Source organism: Sturnus vulgaris, chromosome 2 (genome assembly GCF_052056855.1).
Source record: "Sturnus vulgaris isolate bStuVul1 chromosome 2, bStuVul1.hap1, whole genome shotgun sequence".
NCBI lineage: Eukaryota > Metazoa > Chordata > Aves > Passeriformes > Sturnidae > Sturnus > Sturnus vulgaris.
In genome coordinates, this window is record NC_142244.1 from 23,100,477 (window position 1) to 23,125,144 (window position 24,668).

The window sequence follows — 24,668 nt, forward strand, 5'->3', positions numbered from 1 at the left end:
TTTGAAATTTAGAGTAACAGTTTAATTAAAAGCATTATTATAGAGAGCTAGTTACAACTCATTGAAAATATATTTGAATGAGATTCCTTTTTCTGATGAAAATAATGCTTTTCAGATTTCTCTATTTCAGACAGTGCTAACCCTGGTTGGTGTTTCCGCTTACCTCTCATTAACTTGGATTTAACAGTGAGGTGGGCAGGACCTGAGAGAATAGGGACCCCAGCTGAAAGAATTAAATAGCCATGCAGTAAGCTTTGTAGTTAAGAACTTTACATTGTATTGTATTGGAACAAGTTATGCCATAGCCATAAATCTTATTTTCATTCATAAAGTCAGCTAATTACAATGGTAATGCACTGCAGAAGGGATGCTATCTCTTTAAACATGGTGTTTCAAAAAGATTTTATTAGTTTTGTTGTTATTATTAAAGAGCATGCCCCATGCTTCTTTCTTAAATTTTCCTTTTCTGAGAGAGACCTGAAGTGTGGTTCTTTTTCTCTTCATAAGCGTAATGAAATCTCACTTTCCAATAAATATACTCTTTTTTTTTTCTCCTTAGAAAAAGTAGTAAAAAGCACATTGTTGGACAGTTTTTTTCCTGCACTACTGTAGTGCCCATGGGCTGTGGGTTCTTTTTGTTTGGTTTTAATACAAACAGCACCTGCTGATGGTCTTCATTTATAAAGGTTTAAAAATATAAAGGAGTCTTTATTGTTTAAAGCTTCAATACTACTGGTTTGAATTGCTTCACTGTAAAGGCTTCTGCATTTTTTGAGAAGGCAAATGACCCAAGTTCCTTGATTGAACAGTAGAAGAGCAAGGCATGGATATCTAGGTGGCATGGGAAGATTTCTGCAACTGGCCACCTATTGCTTGGATAGCTATTGGAAAACAGACACGGGGCAGCCAGCGGCTAAGTCTCTCTGTTCAGTATGGATATCCATGGTGGTAACTTCCATGGTGACGGTAGTCATCTTGGTAACCTTCCTGGTAGCCCTGGTGGTAGCTGTGGTAGCCATACCCACCATACTCATCATCGGGGCACTGCATGCCCAGTGACTGCTGAATTGTCATTTCCTGGCGCCGCAGCTGCATGGAATCAATCAGGTCATACACAATCGCCATAGACCACATTGGAGAAGGATACCAGGATTTGACATTGCCATCTTTCCCCACTAGAAGCATGGAGAAATATTCTGGGCTAATTTGGAAATAATTCCGAATGTCTTTCACCAAATTAGCCGGGATGTCTTCTCGGTCTACAGTTGAGCTTCCTAGAAAGCGATCACATAAAATCAGCATTAATATTTTGTTTAGGCAATGATGATGGTTTCTAGGTAAAAAAATTAGCAACAGGAGACAGGATATAGCCCAAAAGTTGGCAACATAAGATTCTTATAATTTGCAGGTTCAGATCCATTTCCTGGATCTGAAATGAAATTACTGTGAACTAAGGATATATTTTTAACAGCTTTTTAAAGTTTAGTAAACTTGTCCTTATTCTCTAGCCTGAAGCTTCTGTAGTGTGGTACATCTTTTTGTCACCCAAAATCCATGAACTTCTTTGATGTCTTTGCAGCTTGGGTCACCAGTTTAAGTATTGCAGAAGGCATATGTGAAAAACAGTAAAAGTGAAAGAAATTACAAGAATTAAAGTGTGATAGAAGAATTGCAGGATATAGAGCCTATAGAGCCTCACTCTTGAACTTTCATGATATGAGAGGTATGGGATGTGGTAGATGTCATTTCCTCTTCAATGTATACGTTCTATGGTAAATCTGGTGAACTCCAGGCCTTTAAGTCTGAAGTCTGTGTTGAGTAAATGAGTAGAAATTGTAGGACAACTGAGATCAGTGGGCACATATATACATAGTTGGCTTGGCAACAAGGACTCTTACAAGGCTCTGCCTTACAGACTTGAGGTTCTCTGAAAGAGGTGAGCAAGCAGGTAGTTAAGGGTCGCTTGGCTGATAAAGACTATGTGAATTTTCAGAAGACTTCAAAAGGTCCTTTGATAGCATGGTTGAAGCAGAAGCAAGGTGGGAGTGAATGTCAGTTTTACTGCAAGGATGGATATGGATTCAATGTTCACCTTTTCCCCCCACACAAGAAATAAAGGGAATCAAACAAAGGTGTAGGGGCCAAATATAAGGTATGTCTCTAAAAATTCTCACAGCAGAATACATGCTAGAGGTCAACATCAATTCAAGGAGAGATTAGACAAAGATCTATTGATCTTAACAAATAGGAACTATAAACAAAGTCATGAAGCCTCCAGTGAAAAATCAGTGGAAGCTGCAACAATGTTGATGGAAGAAGTCTGACATCAACTTCCTCTATTTATTTTTACTCATACATGGACTTAATGTTCCTGTGCTGTAGAAGGACTAGAATGCTTTCATGCACAAAGCAATTGGAGAACAGATGGGATTAATAAGGTTCTTTCTATCTTTGTTCCTCTACTGATGGAGGCAGTTGTTTGGATTACGTAGTAGAGGAACCTGCAGCATTTGAAAATGGGAGTCTCTTAAAGATCTACCTGGAAGAGCCTGCTGGGATGCAAATGGAATACTAAAGAGAGGTTATAAGAAAGATGGAGAAAGACTTTTTACTAGGGCCCAGAGACAGAACAAGGGGTATTAATTTTACATATAAAGAGTGTAAATTTAGATTAGATATAAGGAAAAGGTTTTTTAGGATACTGGTGGTGTGGCCCAGAAGCAGGTTGCCCATATGGATGCTCTGTCTCTGGAAGTGTTCAAAGTTAGATGGGGCTTTGAGCAACCCAATGAAGTGAAGGATGTCTCAGCCCATAGCAGGGGGTTGGAAAAAGATCATCCTTAAGAGATCCTATTCACTCCAAGCCATTCTATGAATATAAATGGATAAATAAAGGATCCATAGATGAGAATCTGCTGAGTGTGTGTTCTATTAGCCTTGCAAGCTCTTGAGCATGTAAAAAGGCAGACATCCCTGTCTTTGACAGCAAGACTGGCAGAAGACTGTACTGAGGGGTCTGTAAGCTTAGGCAGGAAATAAAAATGTGAGATGAATTTCAGATATTTGTGCTTTTCTGTCCTTAAGAACCTATATAATATTTAGCACAGAAACACCAAGAAAGCTTTTTGTTTGCTTTTGTGTCATCTTATTTCTTAAAATAAACAAAAGAGGAAAACAGTCATGCTCAGCTCTCTAAAGAAATTACAGCAAATAAGTACTCAGCACTGTATAATGCCCTTCACGGGTAGTACTGAAGAAACTGGAAACAGTAATTTACCATTAATTGGATACAACTCTAAGACACCTCCAATATCTTCTCCAACTCCCAGCAATTTGAGGATAGTTATGTGGCGTAGACCTGTGGAGGAAATGAAGAAAGTTTTGGGTCAGCCCAGATCTTTGTGCTGATCTTTGGGCAGATTTCAGTTTAATCAGCCAGGTCTGTGCTTGCTAAGTTAGGGCCCAGTCTCAGCCAGCCCTCCAGGAGAGTTGCTGATTTCTATGGAGTCCCTGCCAATCACATCACCTGTCCCAAACATAAGGAAAAGCTGATGTATTGAGTAAATGTGATACCAGTTGCGTAAAGCTGTTCCAAGGGCAGCAGCATAGCATATGGCTACAAGCATCAGATATGCCAGTAAATTGAAGAGGCCATTCTTCAACTCCAGAATCTTTCTGCTCTGTTTTCTTCCCTAGTAAAGCTTTTACTTATCATACACACAGCAAAAAATTATTTAGAGGCAATATCACCTATGCCAGTTAAACTCTGAATGACTGCAGGGAATAGTTTATGACAGATAGTCACTTCTTCCATTTGTTGTGTGCAGACACTTGGACTGTTGCCTCTGCTTTGAAGACAGACCTTAGGGACAGCAGAAACTGTTTTGTAACATGAGTCAAACATGAAGCTACAAAATCTTTGATGTAGCTGCTTTTATAACTTGGAGGTAAGATGCTTGGAAACATACCACTTAGTTAACACAGCTAAGTGTCTTAAAACACCCATTGACAAATGCTTTAGAAACTCACTGGATCATGTTCAAGCCCTCCCTACTAAAGGGTGGGGATACTCAATTGTTTTGACTACATTTTATTCTTCAGAAAGCATTTTGCAGTGGCCCATGTCACAGTTTATTTTGGTGCTTTCCAAACGAGGTGATGTTGATGCTCTGAATGAAAGCCAGGTGATTATGAATAAACAATCATTCTGTGCAGATCTCCCTTCTGGTGCAATTGAAATGCATTGAAATAGCAGCTGTTGAAAGGGGCCTGTTTCATTCTGTTGCAGGATTCAATTCTAGACCCTGTGTGGTATGTGCATTGCTAGGAACTCAAGGAGTAAGTCTCTCTGCACTTCATGACAAGAAGACAGAAGGGTGCCTCTGGGTCTTGCCCTTAGTTATGTCCTGGATGAGCCCCTCTCTCTCCACTGACTATGTAGCTGGATCTTGAAGTACTTAGTTATGGGTCTGGGAGGGCCTTTATTGGATTAAAATGGCTTCCATTAATTACAGATTTTGGAAATGAAGAAGTAAGGGGAAAAAAAAAAAAGCAAACCCTGAAGCCCATGCATCTCCCTGATGCCTGGCCCATTTCTCAGTTGGATCTTAAAGGATCTGCTCTTACCAAAGCCTTTTCCTTGTGTTGTTAAGTTGTGCAGTACAAAAACAAAAAAAAAAAACCAAAAAAAACAACCATTACACTCCTGAAGTACAATCCTGAAGACAAGCTTTGGAGTGCTAGCATTTTCTGCTACCTTAGTGTAATGTTTCAAAAGTGATTCCAGGCAGCACTGTTTAGCTGTCTTAGCCACCAGTGTGCTGTACTACCTGCTTACACAATCTTCCATTTGGATCTAGAGGAAAGTGTTCAGTTGTCAGGCTCCTCAGACTGTCCAGGTTCAATCTTGAGCAAAGGAGTCCACCACATCATCAGGAAGGATGTGGTTTGGGGAGCAAGTATATAATTCCTTTTGACTCACCAAAATTGCAGGCTTGTCCACTGAGAGCAGCAAGCTGCTGGGAATAAGCCCAATCTTCATCACTGGGAGCAGAGATCACCACCAGCCGCCTTCTCCATCGGAACCTGAAAAGAGAGTGTGGCCAGGCATGGTCATGACATGTGACTCAAGTCCTCCCATCATTTCTGTTCTCTGTAGGCTGAGATATATCTGTTACAACTTCTAAGTAACAGCTGGATGGGAAATCTTCCCAGTTCTGTCCATCACTGGGAGAGGATAAAGCTGTTTTTGAATTTTACAGCTCCAAAACTTTCAAAGAAACACCTGCAGTGCTGCTGCTTCACCAAATAAACACTGCAAAGTTTATGATCTTTGCTCAAAGCCCCTTCAGTAGTTACATCAGTGCTGAGAAGTGTATATTCAAGAGAGAAGGATTCCTGTGGAATTCCTCACTAGGCATTTAGCTTTTACATCATTGACCACTGCTGGAACTGCACAGTTATTTTGCAGTCCAAGGGCTGTCTGAGAATTAGGGTGTATCTTCATTTCAGACATAACTCATACTTCTGTTTAAATAATCACTGGCCTCTTTTTTCTTTCCTGTAGCACGTTTGCTCAAAATACCTTCAACATGGCTTTAAATCTGAGCTTGTTTGTAAGTGTGTGTTGTGTTAGCCTGTGGCTGTATAAGGCTTGCATGGGGCCATAAGATAAATCTTGGAATCTTTCTTTAATAGGGACTACACCACCTACCCAAGATTATGCATAAGGATCTCCTTCCTTTTCTGTCAAGGAAAGGCAGTGCCATAAAGACACTTGAAATCTTTAAAAATTCTAACTCTAGAAGTTTTTAACACTCTCTCAACAAATTGTTTTTTGAATATAGGTACTTCTCCACTTAACCTAAATAAATCAGATTTATAGGAATTTGCAAAGCTGCAGAGATATTTTTACAGCAGGAAATGATCTTTTAAATGGATGCAGATGTTACTCTATTAAAATAATAGCCTGCTTTTCTGCTGTACCATGTGAAAATCTCAACATGAAGGCTAATGCAAAGGGTCAATTCTGCTTCACTTACTTAAGAGAAGCTGAAGATATGGTGGGACTTCCTCAAAGTCAGAGAAGAAGTTTTTAGAAGAGCAGAGCATGCTGATATCTTTGCTTGTTGATTGATACAGGTTTTTTTACAATTAGAAAAATAAATCCTTGAAAAGCAAACCTCCTCAATTTTCATCTTTCTCAGGAAGAGCAGCAAAGAGACATTAAAGTGTGTATACAGTTAAGTGAATGGGAATGAGAAGCATTAAGGATCACATACGTGATGTGAAGAAAATGAGGAAAATTTTGTGTCATTATTCTGAAAATGGGGAAAAATAATCTTTGTGCTATTTTGTATAGAAAAACACCTGGTTACCTATGAACAGTGAGTGAGAATGTGGCCATTGGATCATATTTTGCCTGGGGAAAAACTGCGAGTCACTTTAAGATACTTTTATGTTTCTTTCTGTTTGTTTGGGGGTTTTTTGTTTTGTTTTGGTTTGGTTTTTTTAATATCTCCTTTGGAGTTACACAGAGCTGAAAAGTGTTGAAAGCCATTGAAGTTGTTTATTCCCCTGCCCCAGGAGCACTTGATGTGCTTATCTGGGACTACATCTTAGAAATTAATTCAGTTGGTCCTTCACAGCTCTTAGTTTGCCAACACTAATGCACAGATTTCTGCTTTACTTCTGACATCAGCGGCCATGGACCAATAGTCTTGACAAATCTGCCAGACTCTTCCCTGTGTGGATCCTTTCTTCTTCCTCTATATCTTTTGCATCCTGTTTTGATGTCTGAGCCCAGACAGCAGCACAGCCAGTATCTAGGTCTTAGAGGGAGACTCACCCCCAAACTCAAGGTTTTCTTCCTTCTGCATGTGGCTTTTAAGCATTACTCAAACTGGCTCTGGCTCTCATGGTCTCCTTTCACACCAAGCAGGTTCATTACGAACAATATTTGTATTATTATAACTGAGCTCTGTAAGAAGCAGCACCAGGGAGATGACGCCAGGGCTCTTGTTCAACTGGGAACAGGATATTGGACAAAGCCGGAATTAATTTTACTGGGAATCTGACCAGTTAGTGTGGCTAGAGAAGTCCACCCAATATTTACAGCCTGATGCCTGTTTCACAGACAATAAATGCATTCTGTGCAGCAGCAATTCTGTTTATAGATGCAACATTCTGCTTTTTTCATGCCCAGTTTTCTGTGTGTTTATTACTAGGGCTGTTTCTAAGCAAAGAAGGATTTGTGGCCTGTCCCTTTCTGGTATACAAGCTCTTTCTTGTGCTGATCAGCTGTTTCCAAACTGTGGTTCTTCTTGGTGGTCTCAAGGATGAATCACTGGGACCTAAACAGGAGGTGGTGAGGTGGGTGGGGTGGATCTTGTTAAAGGTTCTGTTTCTCTTGAAATGGCCATTGAATTTTAAAATGTTTATGAACCAATAGCCTATTCATTTACTTGATGCTCCTTTCCTCCTTGTCAGAATCCATCATGCTGCCTCAGTTATTTTTAAAGCCATCTTTTTTAAAGCCACAGTGTATTCACATGGATTCTCATAGTAGGTGAGGAGAATGCAGTTGTAACAGGTAAGGCGTAGAATCATGGGGTAGCCCTAGTTTCATCTCAATTATCCTGTGATAGTTGAGAGAGGGATAAAGCTACACAGCTCTTCTGTGCCCACAGTGCAGACACATTTATTGCCTGGAATTTAGGTCTCAAGGTAGAGTAATAACACAGCATGTAGAGATTGCATAAACAAAATTGTCTTTCAGGAGAAGGTCTCCAACATTTTGCAAAAGACATCTGCAAGACCTTTAATAATATGCATGACTAATACTGGCAAAAACCAACTGTTATCTCAAGCAGGATTAGAAGGAAGTTAGAGAGAATTAATTACTGGTTTGAACTACATGGAAGGGATTAGAATGGGATTAATGAGATTGGGATGGTTGATGATCAAAACACATAAACACTGTGCTTCATACAGTCAAAACATTGCACTAACATCTGTGAATTAATCCTTATTTACTCTTCTAATGCAAATAAGTTCTATTATCTCCATGTCGTGATGGGGAAATTGAGGTACTGAAAATCAGTGTCCAAGGAAGGTTGAGTTAATCAGGAAACATGCTTCCTTGTCTTCAAGGTTCTATACAAGACTGCATTCAGCTCTGACTGCATCTCTGTATTTGCTTAACATTGTAAATCCTGAGAAATCTCAATTTTAAAGTCCCAGAAATAGTTACATGGGTATTTTTCCAGTACAATGATAATTAGTAGAACTAGCAGCAGAAAAGAACAGAAGGCCATACCTGGATAAGAAGCTCTCAAGGGATTGCTTCTTATCTTCTTTGCAGACAATGCCCTCTTTTTTCTGTCTTTCCATGTCTTTAATTCGTGATTGGAAGGTGTCAATCAAATCAAACACAGACTTCATTGCTATGGGTACTTCATAGTATTGCTGTTAAGAAAAAAGAAACAAGATAGGTGGGTATTAGGATGCTCATATTAGCAGCCTTTCTGCATGTATCACAGCACTGTGGGATATTTAGAGAGCCAAGAATTCTAATTTGCATGCAAGCAGCAAGGCCTAAAATAGATCAGAAACAATGGAACATATAACTGTTTTTTCAGTCAGACTGTGTGGACACACACACATTCAGAGAAGTAGGGAATTACAGCTTGGAAATTCTTTTCAGGCCTGGATTTCTCCTGACTCTCAGATCCATTCCCAGGCTGACAAGCTGACTACAGCTTCAGTTAGGGAGGAAGTGTCCCAAGGTGATAATATGGTGAAAAACAGAGTGGCATTCATAATAAAGATTAACACCTGGTGTCTTTGCCATGGGATACGTCCTGAGGTACTGTCCCAAGGATGTTTTTCCCAATTGTCCAATGAGCTACTGTCCTGTCCTAGCTGCACTTTAAATATGGGATGTCCGTACAATAAAGTTGGCCTTTTTTCCCCAAAGAGGTCCGTGTGTGTTGCTGTCCTTTGTCTCTCTTTGCAGCATAGTAACTACAAGACTGCCCCTTGGAAGTGGCGTATTTTCACTATTTGCCCAAAGTGATAAGGCCCAGGACATTGCAGTTATTACGTTCTTATGTAAGGCCATTCAACTAGAGGATTGTCCTTCTACAATGTGCTGTCATCCTGTTGAGCAGTCAAACTGTGTGTTTTAGAATGCCAGGTACTACATTAAAATCCTGTCAGGTGTGGGGAGGTTCTATTCCTCATTATTCCTGCAGAAACACACAATTCCTGAGATTGCCTAAGTGCAAAATATGAAGATAGCTACCTAAGTTCTGAAAATTTTCCTTACTGTTTTTTTGCTTGTCCTGCAGCAATGACCAGGTCTGGCATCAGTATTTTATGTGCCTCATATGCAAGTGTAATTTCATACATTTTTCTATTTTTTTTCATATGTTTCCAATGCATTTCAGAGAACTGAGTTCAAAGAGTTGAAACCCTCACCTTGACCTTCATGTCAGTGTCTGTCAGCACCATGAAGAAATCATTGTAAGTCATTCCATACTCTTTCCTCAACTCACTGATGAGCTGTTGGTCCACAAGATCTTCATCTTCTATCACTTTCATGGGCTTTTCGTTATCTTAAAGACAAGGGAGAAATAAAAATAGTCATGGAATCACACGGCCCTCTGCCTTTAATTTTGCCTCAAAAGAAAAGGGAGAATTCATTTCTCAGGAGCTCTCTTCCTACTACATATTTAATGTATTACAAACCATGTGTGTGAACTTTGCATTCATATGACTTTAACTGTCTAGTTTTCCATCCCAACAGTGTTTGAGAATCAGTTGATCCTAGGGCTCATGCACTTCAGTATTTATCATTTGTACGCTCTTTTGAAAAATCTTGCTTTTTCCTGGAAAGATCTTTGAGATTTTTTCAACATGCTCATACATGTATACGTATGTACTAATCATTTCACCAGCTCCTGAAATGTAGCCACTTCTGTAACTGAAAATAGATATTTTGACAATATGCTCTATGTGCAAATGAAAGAGCATAGGTGATTTGGGTCAGCAAAATACAGCTAGAACAGCTTGAGGTTGGCCAGGAGTGTAGAGTTAATCTTACCAGTCTTAAAAATTTACATGTAGTGACTATAAGAAACCAGAAACTGTTTAACATGTTTAACATGCAGTTCTGGCAGCATACCTCTCTAGATACCCACCTCTTCCTTCTGCTTGTTCATTTTAGCAGCCTAACAGGTAAAAACTTAGTTTTGAGTATGACTTGTACCTATTCAGTGGTCCACTCTAAGAAAACATTCTGAAACAATGAGAAAAGGACTTCTGAAGACAGAGGTTTGAAGACAAGCCCGTGGAGGTACTGAGGTTCCTTATATCCTGTGGAACCAGGGTGCATGCAGTCAGGTCCTGAAAGTCTCCATGTCATCAGCACAGCCTCAGCTGTAGCATCCAACATAGCCCTATACAACTGCAGCAGTGCTGAAACAAGGCTCCATGTGCAATTGTAGGCCTGGAAAACTAATGACAGGCTAAGCCACACACCAAGTGAAATATTACCTGGGCACCAAGAGCTCCCTGCAAACACTGCTTGCCTATGCCCTGTGACACCACTATGAATGTTATATTCATATCCTCACTTAGAAATCCCAGCCATGGCTTAAGTGACCTGTCTCAAGTCAGAAGCACAGCAGGTCATCAAGAGGTAGAATCCAGAGGTACAACATTTCAGTCCCTTGCTCCATAATTATTGGTCTGCAAATAGAGACGTGATTAATTGATCCAAGTTAAGCACATAGCAACAAGAAAGATTTGAGTTATTATACAGAAAAGCATTTTAAATAATTTTCTAAATGTAAATGGCTTTTAAGGAGCATACTAATCTGATTCAAATTTTACAGTAGGTCCATCCTGTTTATAGACTGAATGAAACTTCTGAATTAAAATTTTGGGAAAAATTCTGAATTAGAATTTTTTCTTTAGATTTCACACCTTAAACCCACTGCGTGCAAAAAAATAGCGAAGTCGGCAATTATTAAAATTTGGTCATACTTGTCATGTTATATATCTAATTTACATGATTTTTCATTGTTATATGTACTTCAGTCAAAAGTTTTATAAAGAATTAACCAGAAATGTTATTAACTTTTGATTGGATGGATTGCTGGATGTGCTAATTGGTTATCCTTCATAAATATATGTAAATCCAGCATCAGGTGCTTGATGAGTGAGATTTATGTATTTTTAGTGGCAAACATGACCATTAAAACACAGACCAAAAGTTCATGTATAAAAGCAAGGACTATCTCATTGGCCTAGACAAAGATAGAAAAATGCAAAAGTTGTTATTGTGAAATGTGATGAAAAACAGCTAATGTACAGATCAACTGACCTATGGCACCCTTCTGCTTTAAACTCTAGATATCAATATGAAGTTAGCCCTTTAGAGTTTCTTTTTAAAGAGATTTTCTTTCAAAATTTACAATGAAAAGAAGAAAATTAATTTACAGAGTGATGCAAAAAATTCTATGTCAAGGAAAAATACAATGCCACAAAGGCTGACCTGCCTTTCAAACTTGGAAGTTATTTCTGTGGAGAAAAGAAGAAGTTAATCTAATGGCCTCTTTCCAAGTCATTACTTGTCCTTGACCCCTGCCTCATAAAGGACATCTGGGATCTGCATGAAGATCCACCAGAGCTGAGACTATGCTGCTACCTGCAAAGTCCTAGCTCTCTCTGCTTTTTCTCTGAAAGAATGGAGAAACATTTCTCCATACATCTTTGGCAGCTAGATAGGCTGGGAAGATGAGTTATCTTGAGAAATAATTCCAACGAGGTTGCAAAGAAGGCCAGCAGGTTGTTTTAGCAGTACAGTGGCCTAATAGATTAGGTACTTGCTTTGATTATAGGACGGGTAGCCAGAGGCTAGTTGATTAAAGTCCTGTTTCCCATGGGGAAAAGAGACCACCGTTGCTAACTTGGGCTGAAGAGCAGTGACACTCAGCTTTTGTGTCATTCCAGTGGGAAAGTGGGAAATGTGCTCTGGTTTCACTATGAGCTAATCCTGACCAGTGTCACTGAGCTCTTTTATTGACCACTTCTAAATGTGTTTGAAATTTCAAGTGAAAAGTCTTCTGTTCACTTTTCTGCTGTTGTCTTTTGTATTTCAGTCCCAAGATTCAGCACTCCAATTAGACCTCATCATGCTGGTTACTCAAGCTTCTCACTACAGAAACATACCGTGTACAAAATGTTTCTTAGGAGCTTTTGCTGCCTCTAATGCACAGTGAGTGAGCCTTGAAGAGGCCATACAAACAGGAAGGGTGGAGGAGAAGGAGAGGTAGAACAGAAAGATATTTGTATTATTTATTTGCATTGTGTGTATTTCTATAAAGCTCAGGATTTGGTGTTTTGGGCAAAATCATAAGGTGAATTTCATGTAAGGTTTAACCTATACCCTTCTAAATCTCCTGTTTTTCTTCAACAATTTAATTCCTCCTATGAGAACTCAGCTGTTATATACACTTATGTGGTTTGGGGAAAGTTTGGATGTAGATTAAGTTTGGAACAGGCTGAAAGAGTATGGTCTGTGTCAAAGTGAATATCTGAATATTAGCCAGACTAGAGCTAAATATAATCCTAAACAGGATTTGCTGTTAGGCAAACTGACAGGCAGATGGATCTAGGTACACAAAAAGTGACCCTGAGTAACCTTGGCCTGATGTGGAAAATCCTGTACTGCTCCAGATTTGTCAAGGAGGTGCACAAATGGACAGTCTGGCAGGATTTGTGACTCACAGTCATCCAGGGACACAAGGCTAGATCCTGTCTCTCTGAGAGTAGAAAGGGCACAACTGGAAGCCAGACATAAATCTGTGATTTTTCTGGCCATTTATATGCCAGACCTGAAACACCCTGCAGCTGGTCAGATCTTGAGCTTTCTGTTCCATCACATCTTTTCCCAAGGTTTGGTAAAACCAGATGAACATCGAGGGGAAAGATGTGGTGGACTTTTAAGCAAAATTAGAAGCTTTTATTCTATTTGCAGTATAGAATTGTAGAATATTTGTATTTCTTTGGCTTCATCCACCAAAGCACTCACAGTGATCTTAACCTTTAGATGCAGACAGAAATGAGATAGTTCAATGATTCAAGAGATAACTAAGCTTAAGTGCTTTGCTGGACTGCAACCTGAAGTCTTTGTTCAACCAGTATTGTTACAAAAAGACAGGTTTTCACTGGCTTTGGTGGATGCTTCCCCAGGACCTGAACACTGACAGTAGTTGTTTCAAAGCTACCTAAGAGAGATGGATGCCCAGCATCACCTGTCTACATAGAAACTCTGAATGTGAAGAAGATGGCACTAAATATGTCTAAATTAGCTACTTTTCAGGTCCTGCATAGTCTTAGATTTTGACCCAAGCTGGGGCGATTTTCGACTTTGCTGTCAATATTGTGCCCATGAGATGGAAAGAAAGTATTAGAAGAAAAAGAACCTAGCTGGAAGTGGTCAATTTTCATGCTGCTGTTGTTCATGGTGCCAAAAATTGTGATGACTGAGATCTTCCTCGTTGCCATCTTGCAGAAGCTCTCCAGATACTCGTCTCGCTGCTGGACATACATGGTGTTGTCCGCCTTGGGGGTTGTGATCAGCTGGTTGGTGGCAGAGACAAAAGTTTGTTTAGTATAAGAAATTAAGCAGGTGATTATTTTACTGAGGGAGAACTAGTCGCTGTCTGCAAACTGGGCTCTCTTTCCCATAAAGCTTTTATTTATTTCTGTTTGGAGTGTACCTTCATGCCCAGACCTGACCCAAAGACATTCAGGCAGCTAGAGGAAAACCTTCAGAAGCATGTACAGCTGTTTGCATCAGCTCCTCTGCTGCTTCTACCACAATGCTGGTAGAAGAAATATCACTATATTTTACAGAAAGCCACATACTCTCCTTTTATCCCTTGCCCTGCCAGTCCCACCAGGTCAGAGGTGCTACAACTCACTCACAGTGGGAGTCCTGGGAACATGGCAGCTGCTCTGCCCTCATCCCATGGTCCAGGCAGGGCTCCCATGGCTGTTTTGACTGCCAAAGGGTGAGTGCAACTAGGTCTACATGAGTACTTATGTAACTGATGGCCATTTAAGAAGACCTTGAAGACTTGCTGAGGCCTCATCTGAAAACGACTGATTCTTATTTTCTTTGTTTTAAGCCACTTTGATGTCTTATGGGACTTATACTTGCTCAAAGGCACAGCTGTGGTCAAAAAAGGAAGAGGAACAATTGCAACAACAAAAGTATAAAAAGCTCTACATTCTACAGTACTTACTTCAAAGCCTTCTAAGGCTTGCAAAGATTTAATTTTTAAAAGGTTTAGAGCACATAATTCAGATCTTCATCAGTGACTGAGATGAAAATATTCCAGGGGAAGTGTGTGTTTAACAAGATTCAGTGTTTCTATGCAGCACTTTCCAGCAGAAGATGCCTAGGAGTGCTGCAGCTTTATCAATGTAATCATTATAACTGGCAGCAGTGAACTGCCATCAAGCACCTGCCACTGTTCCCCCAAATACAAAGGGAGCTGGAATATGGACTCAAGTTTTATGATTTAAGGTCACAAATAATCACCAAAATCCTTTAGTTACAAATTGATGCTTTAATCTGTAACAGGAGTAATAATTTTCTGGCTGCCTTTTGAAGTTTGTGTTTGTTTGCTGTACATTCTTTATAAATCCAGTTCATTAATGTAAAAACATTTATGGGCTTATAAAATCTGCCTCTCATTTATGCAAAGGCCCCTGGCATAACTACAGCTTTGGGACATGAAGGTGAATGAGACCATTGGTTTGCATTGTCTCCTCCTAGTTTTGGAGGTCATAAGCTGGAAAGCAGAGCCAAGCCCGAATCTGATCCACTTCATCAAATCTTGTAGCAAATTTCCCATCAAAGCTTTGTGCCAGGTCTGTTTTAACCGAGGCTGTATATGCTCTGTCTCTATCAGTGTTTGCACCACAGAATCACAGGATGGTTTGGGTGAGAAAGGACCTTCAAGACTATCTTTTTCCAACCCCTCTGCCAGGAGCAGGGACACCTTCCACTGGACCAGGTTGTTCAAATCCAAGGCCTTGGACATCCAGCTTGGCCCTGGACACTTACAGGGGTAGAATATCCACAACTATCACTCTCCCTCTTTTTTATAAGCTCTCTTTAGGTACAGGAAGGCTCCTACAACGTCTCCCTGGAGCCTTTTCTTCTCCAGAAGAGCAACCTCAACTCTTTCACCCTGTTTCCATAGGAGAGGTGCTCCAGTTCTCAGGTTATCTTCATGTTCCTCGTTTGCATGCATGCATGTATGTGTGTGTGTATGCATATACATATATGGGCATATGGGTGTATATGGAGTGTTACAAATAAACTGTCAGTTGGCATTGCATCACCACAGAGAAATAAACAAATGACCCAAAATCACAAGGCCAAAATTTCTCAACATTTGTAAGACTGCAATAAAAGCCCCTCTACAGAGAGGTGAGACTGTTGGACTCAAAACCCATGTTTTTTCAGTTTCTGCATCTGGGACTTATATTTGTCATGAATGAGCTTAACCCAGAATAGACTTCAAAATTCCAGATGTTTGAAATTCACACTGAAATCTGAAATTGCTAATGATGTAGAACTTAAAACCCTATGTCCTTCTTTAAATATATTTGGAAAAGGACTGAAACAATGTCCTTGGAAACAAGTCTGAAAGACAAAAGTACAGCAAAGCAATGGTGAACAACTCGGGTTGAGCTGCTTCTGCAGCAATGTGAGCTAATTCTCTAGAGAGGGAGTTCCAAGACTCATGAATGACAGATTTAATTGTAAGGATTGTTCCCCTAAGGGAACTGAACAGTTTGATTGGAAGGAATGCAAAGAGGCACGTGTGTGGATTCAAAGAAGCTTGAGAAGTTCTTTGTTTTCCACAATGCTGTGTGTAGCAATGAGAAAATACAGAGTTCAACCACTGCTTTTACTTATAACCAAACCAAACCTATTCTTCAGGAAGCTTCAGAGTAAGCAGGCTGAGGATGCTATTAGATTTTTAAAAAGTGAGGTACAGCATGGCATCATCATTTGTCTGCAGTGAGTTCTGGCCTGATAACCTGAGATTGTGCAAATCTTATCTCAGAGACCCAGCTGTGAGGTGGCCCAGTATCAGAAGGTTCAAATTTCAGACAATCCTTTAAGTTGCCAAGACTGTGGTGGTGTTATGAATTAGCAGCCTGACATCTGTGAGCTTTACTTTTGGCTCTTTTATTTTCAAGTTTGTTTATTTTGTCCTGATGCTACATATATTCTATAACATTGAGACCAAATTTCAAGGATCCCAACTTCTGCATAGTTTCTCTCTCTGAGCTTTTGTTTTGGCTAAATATTAGTTAACAAGAAACTAATGGGCATTATTTGCAAAATTCAGTGAAGTTCAATTTTTTTCAAATATATGGCTTTTTTTCCACTTCTAGTGCTAACTCTGCACATCTTGAAGAACAGGGAGGGGGAGAAGAAGATTGCCTTGTTTTCAGACCCATGAATCAGCAGCAGAATGATTCATTACTTTCCAATGGTTGAAATCTTAACTTGGCATCTTCACATGGCACCTTTGCTATTAGTACTGGAATGTGGAGCCTGAAAGTCAAAGGCTTTTGTGACAATGACTATTGGACAATAACTGAAACAGACCAGCTTGCAAGAAATAATTGCAAGAAACCAGCTCCCACAATAATATTTTTAAAGAACTGTTTTCCAAAGTGTACCCTTCAGGATATGTGTCATCTGCCAGAAAAAACATTTGTACTACAACTAAAACTGTTTCCTGTCCCAGGTGAAGTGGTTTTTATAAGTAGCTGGAAAAACATACAGCACTATAAAACCTGGGGACAAGTAACTCCAGACCATGCTGAAGTTTTCAGGCTTGAAAACTTACTGGAGTGTTACAGTTTAATACAAACAGCAGGAGAAAAACCCAAACCAAAATAAAGTTTGCACAGGATCTCTGAAGATGCCTAGGAGATCTGAATGCCAAATTCTCATCAGATCTTAATCCCAAATTCCCCATCCCTCAGGGCATCTGATCACAAGCCTTTGTGCATATCTTCAGTCAGAGTGCACTAGTATTGCCAAGACACCTGGCTTGCTTCCAGCTTTAGGACACCAGCACCAATATGAAGAAGGTGTGCCAGCTGGCAGGACATGCAGAGCACCGAAACGTGGTAACTTTGGCAAGTACCCCAAGGTGACAAATGGATGTAATACACACTAGAACCTCATTTTATGGATCTTAATAATACAGATCCTGACACCTACATATCCACTGGAATCAAGATAATCTGAGAGCCATATGGTGGTTTATGGAAGTGCTGGGAACAGCAATCTCTGGATGACTGATTTTTATACTGCTGTGGTGGGTTGACTTAGGAAGAGGAGACTCAGGGGAGATTCTTCCTAAGGGAGTTTCCTCTCTGGGGGTTGGGATACCTGCAACAGCCAATTAGAGGGGGTTGGTTCGCTCCGTGAGCACACATTTTGAGGGGGGTGGTCCGGAACTGATTCTCTTTGTCTTCCGGTGGCTGAGCAGGTAACACCAACCCGAGCTTCCCTCTCCCCCGTGCGGGGGGGGGGGGGAGGCTCGGGAGGCCGCTTGGGCCCCGTTTGCCAACGAGGGGGACCCGACGGCCAGGGGGAGAAAAAGTTGTGTGATAAGACCTTCACGGCTTCCTCCTCCACGGGCCTGCGGCTCTGGCGTGGGGGGAGGCCGACTCTTGCTGCTGCCGGCCGGGCCGGGCCTGCCCGGGTGGCCATGAGCAGTGTGGGGCTGCAGCCCAGCCCCAGAAAGGCTGATTGATACCTCAGCTGCCTCCCAGCTCGGCCTGAGCCTGGCCCAACTCTTGTAGTTGTGTTAAACTTTAACTCTTTAGTGTTCAGATAAGATTTGCAAAGCCTCCAGCCTTTCCTTTGAATATGAAAGGGAATAAGAAGATTTCTGAAGTCAGTGATGTAAGAGCTAAGTTTTTAAGATGGAAAGAGAATGAGAAGATGCTGAAATGGCTGAAAATCTTTTTGTGAAATTGTAGGAATGAACTGATGTACTGAATATTCCTATAAACCATGGAAAGAGACATGGGGGGATGAAAATGTTCCATTTAATAGATGATTTGACTAAAGAGCACCTGTGTTGAGAATTTCTGTCCTGAGAAAAGAAGGGGATTTTGGTTTTCTGAAGATAAAGCCTGAGCAGAGAAAAAAGGACAGAGAAAATCTTTGCGGTTGAACATTTCATTCTTAAAAGTAATACCCCATGGAGCAGACACGGCCCACATCTACAACTTTGGGACAGCTGTAGAGGTGGGAGGAGCGTCACGGTTGCAGGTTCCCGGGCGGATGCAAATCGTGAAAGATAAAACCACAAGAGAACTGTCTTTTTCCTTCTTGTGGGAAAAATCCCTACAACTTCAACAAGAAGAGGCTTCTCTCTCCAGAAGTGAACTGAGAAAGACTAAATTGGGCACTGACCGAAGTATTTGTTATATGTTTGTTTTGTTATGAAGATTGGGAGAGGGAGGGAAGGAGTGATCTAAAAAAATCTTATTCTGAATTTTTTTTTTTTCCTCTCTTTTTGTTTGTGTAGTTAATAAATTTTCTTTTATACTCTCTCAAGTTTTAGGCCTGCCTTGCTCTTTTGCTCCTGGTTCTGTCTCACAACAAGAAAAATAAGTTTATTCAAATTGGCAACTCAAACTCAAGACATTAATTTGGTGCATTGGCCAGGAAAGTCAAAATTAAACCAAGACAACTGCATGTAAGATTTCCAATATGAGGCCATGAAATGTGTTGAAAACAATCATTTGGGTCTATAAATTTTACCTCTTAAAACAAAAGCACCAAAAAAGAGTAATACAAACCCACTATAAGTGTATAGTTCCACATATTCCTACTATGAGGAAGATATGACTTCATTTAGATAATAAAATTCAGATGAATGAATTACTTACAATGAGCCTCCTCTTGCCTTCAAAATATTCCAGAATGTTAGTTACTGATTTCCTGGGAGGCTGTAGGAAAGTCTTCTTGTTGGACTTGGGAAAATCCTCATTCTCAGTCCTGCTTCCCTTCTTCTTCTTACTGCGATCTTTGTCCTGCTTGCTCTTTTTTTCAGCTTTGGCCTTCTTGGACTGCTTCTCACTCTTCTGCTGCTTGTCAGCTCTGTCCTTCTTCTTCTTCTTCTCAGGTTTATCCATTCGGTCATGCTTCTTTGATTCTTTTCCTTTCTTTGGGGGAGTATTTCCTGCTGCAAACTGTTCCTCTAAATGGGAGCTAGCAGGCTTGCTTGGATCGTACTTATCTTCATACTCATTACTGAGTATTTTTTCTTGGGTCCTTTTTTTTGGTGGTTTAGTCTTAGTTGGTTTATGTTGCCCCGGTGTGACATTCAGGTCCCTGTGGTTAAAGTCCTTTCTGTCAGTTCTGTTATCTTTAAATCTACCCACATTTGCCTTTGTATAGTGTACTGAGGGAGCTGTTGGGAGTTCTGTGAAACTGTCATAGCGGGTAGCCTTGTTTGGTTTCCGTGTGGCTGCCAGTTGTTTCTCTTGGTGGCTTTGCTGCCGGTCCCTGCGGTTTGTTTTCCACACAGGAGAGTAGAAGTCCTCAGAGGCTGTGACTCGTGGCGTGGTGGCATCAGGGGCTACTGGCAGCCTGTGGTATTCCGTGGTGGAATGTGACTTCATGGTCCAGGTCCTCTGTGTGCTGGGGAGGGATGTAGTTGTTGTTGTAGACCAGCTGGCTGTTGTCACTGCATGGGTGGTGGCACGAGTAGTTGTGGTGGTGGGAGGGAGGGTAGTGGTCCTTACAGTAGGCAGAGGATTGGCCACTGTGGTTGTCATTGGTTTCCTCACTGTTTTGGTCCTTGTTGGTTGATTATTGCTCTTCCTTGGATCCTCCTTCCTTGCTGACACCTGGACATGTTCACTGCCAGGGGTAGGTTGCATGGTGCCCCCATTATTGCCTTCCTCAACCACTTGCCCCTCCACCCCAGCTGCCTTGCACGTCTGGATGAAGCCCTTCTGTCTCATCTTCTCAATTTTTCTGATGGGGTTCTGATCAATTACTTCATACATGGCCTCTAGCCTGACTGGATAAGGATACCTTTCCTCCACTTGCAGGGTTTTCTTCAGCAGTACCATGCCAAATTTCCCTTTCTCCAGTTTCAGAAAGCTCATGAGCTTTGGAATGAGGGCAGGATCTAGTGGCTGTTCCAGGATTTTTCCTTCATTGGTTATCCTTCTAACTTTTCCACCTTCTTCCCCTTCTTCATGGAACAACACAATTTGCTGGATGTGCCTCTCAGCCAATTCACAGTAAACGTCATTTTTCAGCAGGCTCATCATGAGTCGGTAGTAGCCCTCAGAGGCATGGGGGGCAGAAATGACCCACACTCGATTTTTCCCTGCAAAGCTGGCCAGGACATTGGGAGAACTTGACCCGGAAGGGAAACGTACCACTCGTGACTGGGTGGAAGAGGATATCCCTTCATCCTTTATCATCTCAGACTTGGGGTATTTGGCTGCAGCTATGAGTCTCTGTACCAACCTCATTCTGGTCCCCGTGCCCCTGGCCTGGGAATGTGCTTCCCCTTGCAGGAGATTGGCAGGTGGCTTTGGAGGTGCTGAAGAATCCCTCTTGGTGACAGGGTGTTGAGGATTTGGGCTTGTATTCCTCAGGGATGCTCCAGACCTTCTCAGGAGGCTGCTTGAAGCCCTGTAAGCCAGGGGCACTTTCCTAACTCCATGGCTCCCTCTTTCCACTAGCCTCTCCATCTTCTCAGAGCCACAAACTAACCATGCTGCCCATAGCAGGGCTAAACTGAGAGCTGGCCTCCAGTTCATTGTGCAATCTATGTTGGGGGGTAGGTGAAGGAGAAAAATTAGATGTTAACAGTATGATGATATCTTGGACAAGTGATTAAAAATGCAAAGCATAGGCTGGCTATTTTGTGTGATTTATAAGTGCTTGATTACGCCTCAGTCCTGCCCTAGTGGCTTTGTAAGTTTTACAGTTATTTTTGGAAAAACACAGAATGGATCACTTTATGAAAAAATGAGCTCATCCTTCTGTAACATGATACTGTCTATCTAAAATGATACTGTGATCTGCAACCTTCTCTCTCTCACTCTCCCCATTTCTCTCCACACTCTCACTATACACACATGCAAAGACACACAGCTTAAGGGTCCTGTACATAGAGAAGAAAGACAAGAATTTGACTTGAAACTTACACTCTCGGGGAAGTTCCCCTGCCAGAGAAGAGTTTTCACGTCTTTTTCCTTTAAAAGGAGACCAATGCCATACAGCTTTACTGTTGTTCAGTGATTTATCTTTACGCAGCCCAACAGGTCGCAGAGCCTGCTGTGTGTCTCTTAACTTTCTTCTTCACCTTCTTGACAGGCGGGATGAGGTTAGCGGAAATTTCCTTTGTGATCTCTGCTTCTCCATTTACCTGCAGGTCTGGATTTTTGCTGTACCGATTACCCACACAGGCGGGGCTTTCATTTAAGAAAAGAGAACTTCTGTCTGCTCCAAGTCTCTCTCTTTTAAACTTCCCAAAACTCCTTCCCACTCCTTGCTTCCTCGATCCCGTTTAGCTCCTTTGTTTCCAGAGAGGAAAGCACCAGCACTAATATATTTTCCAGGCTGAAGAAAAACACAGGAATGTGACGCTGAAGAAAAAATAGAAAGGACGCTTCCCTTTCCCCTTTCTCCACACTTTGACAAAAGCAAATTGTAAAACACTCGTCTTTTTTTCTTCTTGGCTGGCCGCGGTCCCAGAAACGTCAGGGCAACCCCAGCCCTGTTCCGAACCAGCCTCAGACAACGGTGGCCACTGGAAATGGGGGAAACTTCACTCAGGATTTAACAGCTCAGCAGAACCCGCCTCCTCCCCACTCCGACACAGGGAGGGAGGAGGAGGAAGGCTCTGGGGGCTGAAACACTGCACAGCATCAGAGAGTACTTCAGAGAGGGTGACTCCAGCCTTAACTCTTTCCTTCACTCATCCCAGCTCTCTGGTGTTCTCCGACCTCAGCTTTTTCTTTCTTCCCATCAAACGGACACTGTCTGGATAAAAAAGTATGTTTCTCCACCCGTCTCAGTAACAGCTCTGGTGTTTAAGAATCATTGTTTTAAACCTCCATATTTCTGCCTTGTCTTTCTACTTTCCTTGTTTTTTATTGTTTTATGGGAATTCCTCAGTGAAATCCAATTTTTCTTTACTTTCCAGTTTCTCTTTCAGGTTCTCATGTATGTCAGTATATTCTTTCCTCAAACATCATATGGGCATGACTGTTTGCTAATTTGTAGTTTTTAAAGAGATCGGGTTGTTTACTATTGTTCTAAAATTAGAGTAATATCTATTTCCCATGAATGTGCACCAGCAATGGAAAAAAAAAGAAGATAAAAGGTACAAAAATACCTACAGAGACAAAGGTAAAGGCAGGGTCATGTACTTTGCTCTCCTTTCATGGTGTAAACGACACCATTCTATTGAGCTGACGTAAACTGGCACAGCTTTGCTGGCAACACCTGGTCTTTAGCTGATTCACACTGGCTTCAGTGTGCCGAGCACCTTCAGTGTAAAACACCACTGAATTGTGGCTGATGGGCAACACCTAAAAATATCCAAGACCTTAATACTACTTTAACAGTTTTCCAAGATTTTGCTTATTGACAGGGATGTTTTACATGCCTGTGATAACACACTGGATTTGATCACAGTTATATTATTATATCTCAGTTATATTGTCTGGAGGTGAAGATGCACCTTCTACTTTCCTTGATATTAATGTTTCAAAGAAAAAAAAACTTTCTATCTTATTTTCTTAGTTTTTATTTAAGTTTTCAAATCACTGATAAAGAGTAGTGGTTTTGCTAATATGCATTCAGTTTGTGTTTTGTGGCCAGTGGTTTGCCCTGGACGTAGGGGAGAATGCTGAATGCCTGTGCTCATATTAACACGAGGGCAAAAATGCTCAGCCTTTCCCAAAATATCACATCCTACATTCACTGGGAGGTAAGAGGACTGTACCTCTCACAAGAATCACAAAACTGGCATTCTGTGGTGTTAGGGTGGGTAACATTTTCCACTTAAATTAGTGTCAAGCCTGTTGGTTTATTTATCTTGACAAGGAAAAAATTTAATTAAAAATTACCTTGTTTCATGATAACATTTTAAACAGACTGTAAATAAAAATGAGGTTTTCATTTCAATGTTTCATCCAGCTTCATTACAAAGATTTTAAAAAGAAGTGACCCTACAGTGCTGAAGCCAAGTATTTGATTTGGGGTAAATCAGTCTAAAAATGTAAACTTCCTCAATTTTCTTGGTTTGCTAATAATTTGAAACCACACAGAGGCAAAGCGTCGCTCATCTGCAAAAGTCTAATGATGCCAAGGAAAATACAGTCAGTACATGACAGCAGAGGAAAGAAACATATTTCCATATTAGCTTTGCTGTCTATCCTGTCCAATTATAGATATGCTGAAGAACTTCTGTGAGGACTTCCTTTTGCTTTCCCAACCTGATTGAAGAAGTAGCATGCTACAGAATCTGCCCTAAGTGTATTAAAGGGTGGCAGATCAGTGAAGATGATAGGTTGTAGTGCAGGTGTAAGGAGGATCTAGAACACAAGAAAACATGCGACCATGGGGATTATTTTCAAGGCTGATGTTTGATAATACCTTTGGCCAAGGTGAGGAGTAAACTTGAAATGACTGCTGGAAATATTTGACATCAAAATTTCTTAGGAAGTAAATAATTTATACAGGACTACAGGGGACTCCTAGTAAAGTGAAAACATATTTTAAAGGGCCAGTGCAAGGTTTTACAGCAAGAAGAAAACATAAAGACGTAAAACATTCATAACATACAGAACAATATACTTGAAGGCAGCTATTCAGTAGAAGACTTAAAGGTCACTGTATATAAGGCCCTGGAAATAAGCTTTTGGTGTGATATTGCAGCAAGGAGAAAGCCTGCCAGCAGCCCAGTGAAAAGTTGGAAAGTCATATATAGTGTCAATAATGTGATTTATGCTTAACACATCAGGCTTTTCAAAAGGATTGCAAAGGGTTCAAAAAGTGATGTGATAGCTAGATATGATCTTATTGAAAGGGAGGTGGGGAATTAACTATGTGAAAGGCACAGCCACACATTGTTCATGATCTTCTCATAAATTGCTTTTTAATCTAGCAGAGGAAGGCAGAAGGATAACCAATGATTAGGCATTAAATCTTGCTAGATGCAGACTTGAAGTAATTGCAATTACTTGAAATTTTTACTAATTATCTTTGTTAATCCTGGGATAATTTGCTCAAGAATGTAGCTGTTTTCTCTGGCTTAGTCTTCAAATCAAGGCTTTAAGAGACCTTCTTATCTGGACTGGAAGTAATCACAAAAGGATGGAATGAAATCCCATGGGACACCTCTACATGGAAAATCTGAGATCAAAATGACACCCACCCCTGAAAAGTGCAGCTCCATGGAGGCTTATGGAAATGAATTCTGTAGCCCACTGAACTGAAATGAGCAGTCTGAGAAAGGTGGAATGCAATGCACAAAACCTGTATTCCTTGGAGTGCTTTTATAAGG

The 24,668-nt window shown here is 40.9% G+C and overlaps 1 protein-coding gene and 2 long non-coding RNA genes across 3 annotated transcripts in view; 1 reads left to right on the top strand and 2 right to left on the bottom strand.

Annotated features, from left to right (window-relative positions):
• On the bottom strand, nt 1–21,960 carry CCDC80 (coiled-coil domain containing 80). The gene is made up of 8 exons (XM_014878618.2): nt 21,301–21,960; nt 19,018–20,918; nt 13,494–13,650; nt 9,481–9,617; nt 8,318–8,466; nt 4,982–5,085; nt 3,278–3,358; nt 1–1,274 (listed from the first exon to the last, which is right to left on the bottom strand). The coding sequence occupies exons 2-8, from the start codon at nt 20,908–20,910 to the stop codon at nt 928–930; spliced, it is 2,868 nt and encodes a 955-aa protein (XP_014734104.1). The 5' UTR covers nt 20,911–20,918; nt 21,301–21,960; the 3' UTR covers nt 1–927.
• Nucleotides 21,931–24,668, top strand: part of LOC148224679 (uncharacterized) — a 46,883-nt gene continuing 44,145 nt past the window's right edge. Inside the window, exon 1 of the long non-coding RNA XR_015801187.1 lies at nt 21,931–22,150. This is a non-coding gene — a long non-coding RNA (uncharacterized LOC148224679). The remainder of the gene's footprint in view (nt 22,151–24,668) is intronic.
• Nucleotides 22,060–24,668, bottom strand: part of LOC148224680 (uncharacterized) — a 6,117-nt gene continuing 3,508 nt past the window's right edge. Inside the window, exon 3 of the long non-coding RNA XR_015801186.1 lies at nt 22,060–22,138. This is a non-coding gene — a long non-coding RNA (uncharacterized LOC148224680). The remainder of the gene's footprint in view (nt 22,139–24,668) is intronic.